The sequence below is a fragment of the Sinocyclocheilus grahami genome, unplaced genomic scaffold (assembly GCF_001515645.1).
Source record: "Sinocyclocheilus grahami isolate Dianchi unplaced genomic scaffold, SAMN03320097.WGS_v1.1 scaffold105.1, whole genome shotgun sequence".
NCBI classification, from domain to species: Eukaryota; Metazoa; Chordata; class Actinopteri; order Cypriniformes; family Cyprinidae; genus Sinocyclocheilus; species Sinocyclocheilus grahami.
In genome coordinates, this window is record NW_015505284.1 from 780,024 (window position 1) to 783,684 (window position 3,661).

The following is a 3,661-nucleotide window of genomic DNA, read 5'->3' on the forward strand; positions in this document are numbered from 1 at the left end:
TTTCTTTTTGCATTACATCAATGGAAGTTGACATTTTTGCAGTATGGTGATGAAAATTTATATAGAGAAAATATGTTTAATTAATATGTTTAAATTAATGTCACAATGCAAACAAACAAACAGATAAATAAATAAATCATATTTTTAATATTTAAATATAAATATTTATTTATTTAAATATTTTAAAATTAAATATTTATATAAATATTTATTTATCTGTTTATTAACAAACAGATAAATAAATAAATGAAAAAGCAAATCTGAGGATCCTAAAATGGTTCCTAATATATATATATTTATATTTAAATATATTAATAATTAATATAAATATTATATATATATATGTAAATGAATGTCTCAATGCAAACAAACAAACAGATAGATAAATAAATGAAAAAACTAATCTAAAGATCCTAAAATGGTTCCTAATATATATATATATATATATTAATATAAATGTAAATATAATATATATATATTAATGTCTCAATGCAAACAAACAAACAGATAAATAAATAAAATATCAATAAATAAATGAAAAAACTAATCTAAGGATCCTAAAATGGTTCCTAATTTATATATATATATATATATATATATTCTTTTTTTTTTTTTTAGAAATGCTTTTACACTTTTAACCCAGAACTCAATTCTTTAAATAATAAAATGTGTTAAAAAAGAAAGGCTCAAAAAATGAAGCTAGTTCTACGTAAAAAAACAAACAATGTTTTTACTGTCACCTTTGATCAGTTTAATGCATCCTTAATTCCTGAATAAAATTATAATTTTTTTTAACCCAAATGTTTGAACGATAATGTAACATCACACGTCCATGTTCATGCAACATTACAATCTCCGATTATACACGTCAAGACGTGTGAGTGAATGTTTTAAATACAGCATGAGTCATAGTCATTATGGCCAGTAATGCAGACACAGTAGGAGTCACTGAGTCAGGAAGCGTGTGAGGTCTGGAGGAAACTCCACGGCTCTGTACGGTGTCTGTGAGGACTGTCCAGTCTTATTCCATTGTAATGGTCAGTGTAGGAAGAATCCACTGGTCTAGAAATGTTGCCAGAGCCCACACAAAAACATTCACCAACACACGCTCTTCTGATAGCCTGCAGTTTTTTCAACCCACACAATGTACTCAAAACACTTTCACACACACATGCTGTGCCAAAACTTGTGAATTTGGAAGTGGATTTATACATATTTACTGCTTTGAGTCTTTTGGCTTTCGCTGTCTCCCACACACACCCACTCTCATGCAGACTTACACTGGTACACTAACAGGCATTTATGGATGATCTTTGATATCCACTGATAATAACATCATCATTTCTAGAAAGAAAACATACAATCAGGACATTGTGTGGCTTGCCTCCCACATTTCAAGTATTTGTTTAAATGGTTCTAGGTTACAGATTTTATTTAGCATGAAAAACTACATTGTTTTAACCAGCTCACAGATTTATATAACGCTTAACATTTCTCATCTGAAATGTGTTTGGTGCCACCCTCGTTAGATCGAATGTGTTACGAAACTGAAGTTAAGTGCAAAAATTACACTGAAGAAAAAATAGCACCAGGCCACATTATCCAGTTAATGTTTTTGCAGTTTAAGCAAAGAACAATATTTTTCTATAAAACATTGATCACGTGATTTTTTTTTCCCCAAGACAAAAGTCCTGCATAGTTGAAATATTGAGCTTGAGAAGGCAAATATGCATTTAAACATAATGAAATTAAAAAGGGATTTAAGGGGGGGAACTTATTTTTAAGGGGGGAATAGCACATTTATTTGTGTTTGTTTGTTTGTTGTTATTGTAGTTTTAAATAAACATTTTATGACTTCCTGTATACATTTATAAATTAAATATATATATATATATATATTTTTTTTATATCTTCAGTTATTTAATACAACTAAAAATATTTTAAATAATTTCTCTTTGTTAAATATTAATATTTGAAAGGGGAAATACAACTTTCTTTCTTATAGAGATTGTAGTTTTAAATAAATAGTTTATAGTTTCCTTTATACATTTATAAAATAAACATTTGTGTTTACAACTAACAAATATTTTAAATAATTCCTCTTTGTTAAGTACGATTATTTTTAAAGGGGAAATGTCACATTATTTATTTATTTATGATATTATGGTTTTAAATACATAGTTTAGTACAAAATAAGCCTTTTTGTATTTGCAATTAACATTTTTTAATTATTTAATACAACTAACAAACATTGTTAATAATTTCTCTCTGTTAAATAAGAATTTTTTTAAACAGGGAAATATATAATTGTATTAATTTATTCATTCATTTAGACATCTTTAACTAAATCTTTTACAATTCCCTTTATTAGAAATGTAATATTTAATTTATAATTGAATTTTATTAAATTAACATACAATTTAAAACGTAAAATATTACTTTTAAAATTATTATAATAATGATTACTTTTTATTTAACATCACTTAATGTTTTAAATCTTTGTAACATCACTGGGGGAAAAAATTATAATAAACATTTGCACATTGCTACATTTCTGTACTGATCAGTTCCTGTGTTCTGTTGAAGATTATGACCTCTCCAAGCTGAGGGACTTCATGGACCAGCAGGTGGACGCATACATCGACAAAGGCATCCTTGAGAAGGACGAAGGTGACGTGATCAAGAGAATCTACGGAAGCCTGTAGGAACCACAAGTCCAGCTTCACATGTAATAGTGTAACAGTTAGACTATCTGCTAAATACTTGGACTGGGCATACTAACACAGATCCTAATGCTTTAACTCCTAATAAACAAGATTTAGTCTGCAACTCAGACAGTATTTCTGCAGAATAATTCCCTTCAGAAGGCAATATCCTCTCAGTGCAGTCAGCAATAGAACACAATCTAGTTCTAGATAAGCCACAAATCACATTTGAGTTGTATGTGTTCTTACGCATTAGGACAGAATAACAGCACTGGCTACTAGAAGAATGAAATTCTGTGGATTTTTCGGTACGACTTGCAAATCAGTGAAAATAGAAGCTTTTGCACCTGTCCCTCTTTTGGAATAGACTTTTACAGCATCGTATGCATATACTGTATCTGTACGTAACATTCATTCATGTATGGTGTTTAGCATTTTCTCCTCTTATTTGATGAAGCAGAAGAATCTGTATTATTGTTTCTCAACCAACCAAAAAAAAAAAAAAAAAAATCAGCTGGACTGTCAGTGAATTGCTTTTCTCCTCTGTTGTTGCTTTGTCTCCCAGTCTGTAGGGGGCAGTCTTTATATCTTTATATCTCCCTTCTCTAACTTAAGTTTGGTTTTCTTGGTTTTCTTTCTCCATTATTTGACTCTGTATATTCCACATGCTATAGAATCACAATCAAGTATTTTTAAATGTAAATATCGTGTTTTTTTCCAAAAATCTATTAAACATTGCCTTTCTTTAATTACTTAACTTCCGTGGTTGTCATTTTTTAAGGTTTTGATCTTTCCATAAACCAATTTTATGTTTGATGTACTACTTGTGCACAATGCACATTTCTTAAAGGGGTCATATGATGCTTTTTTAAAGATCATTATTTTGTGTATTTGGTGTAACAGAATATGTTGACACGCTTTAATGTTCAAAAAACACAGTATTTATCAAATACTGT

At 28.8% G+C, this 3,661-nt stretch overlaps 1 protein-coding gene across 1 annotated transcript in view; it reads left to right on the forward strand.

Annotated features, from left to right (window-relative positions):
• LOC107588544 (secretogranin-3-like) overlaps positions 1–3,215 on the forward strand; it is a 39,261-nt gene extending 36,046 nt beyond the window's left edge. Inside the window, exon 15 of the mRNA XM_016276679.1 lies at positions 2,587–3,215. Within this exon, the coding sequence (XP_016132165.1) occupies positions 2,587–2,705 (119 nt within the window). The 3' untranslated portion in view covers positions 2,706–3,215. The remainder of the gene's footprint in view (positions 1–2,586) is intronic.
• The last annotated feature ends 446 nt before the right edge of the window (positions 3,216–3,661 follow it).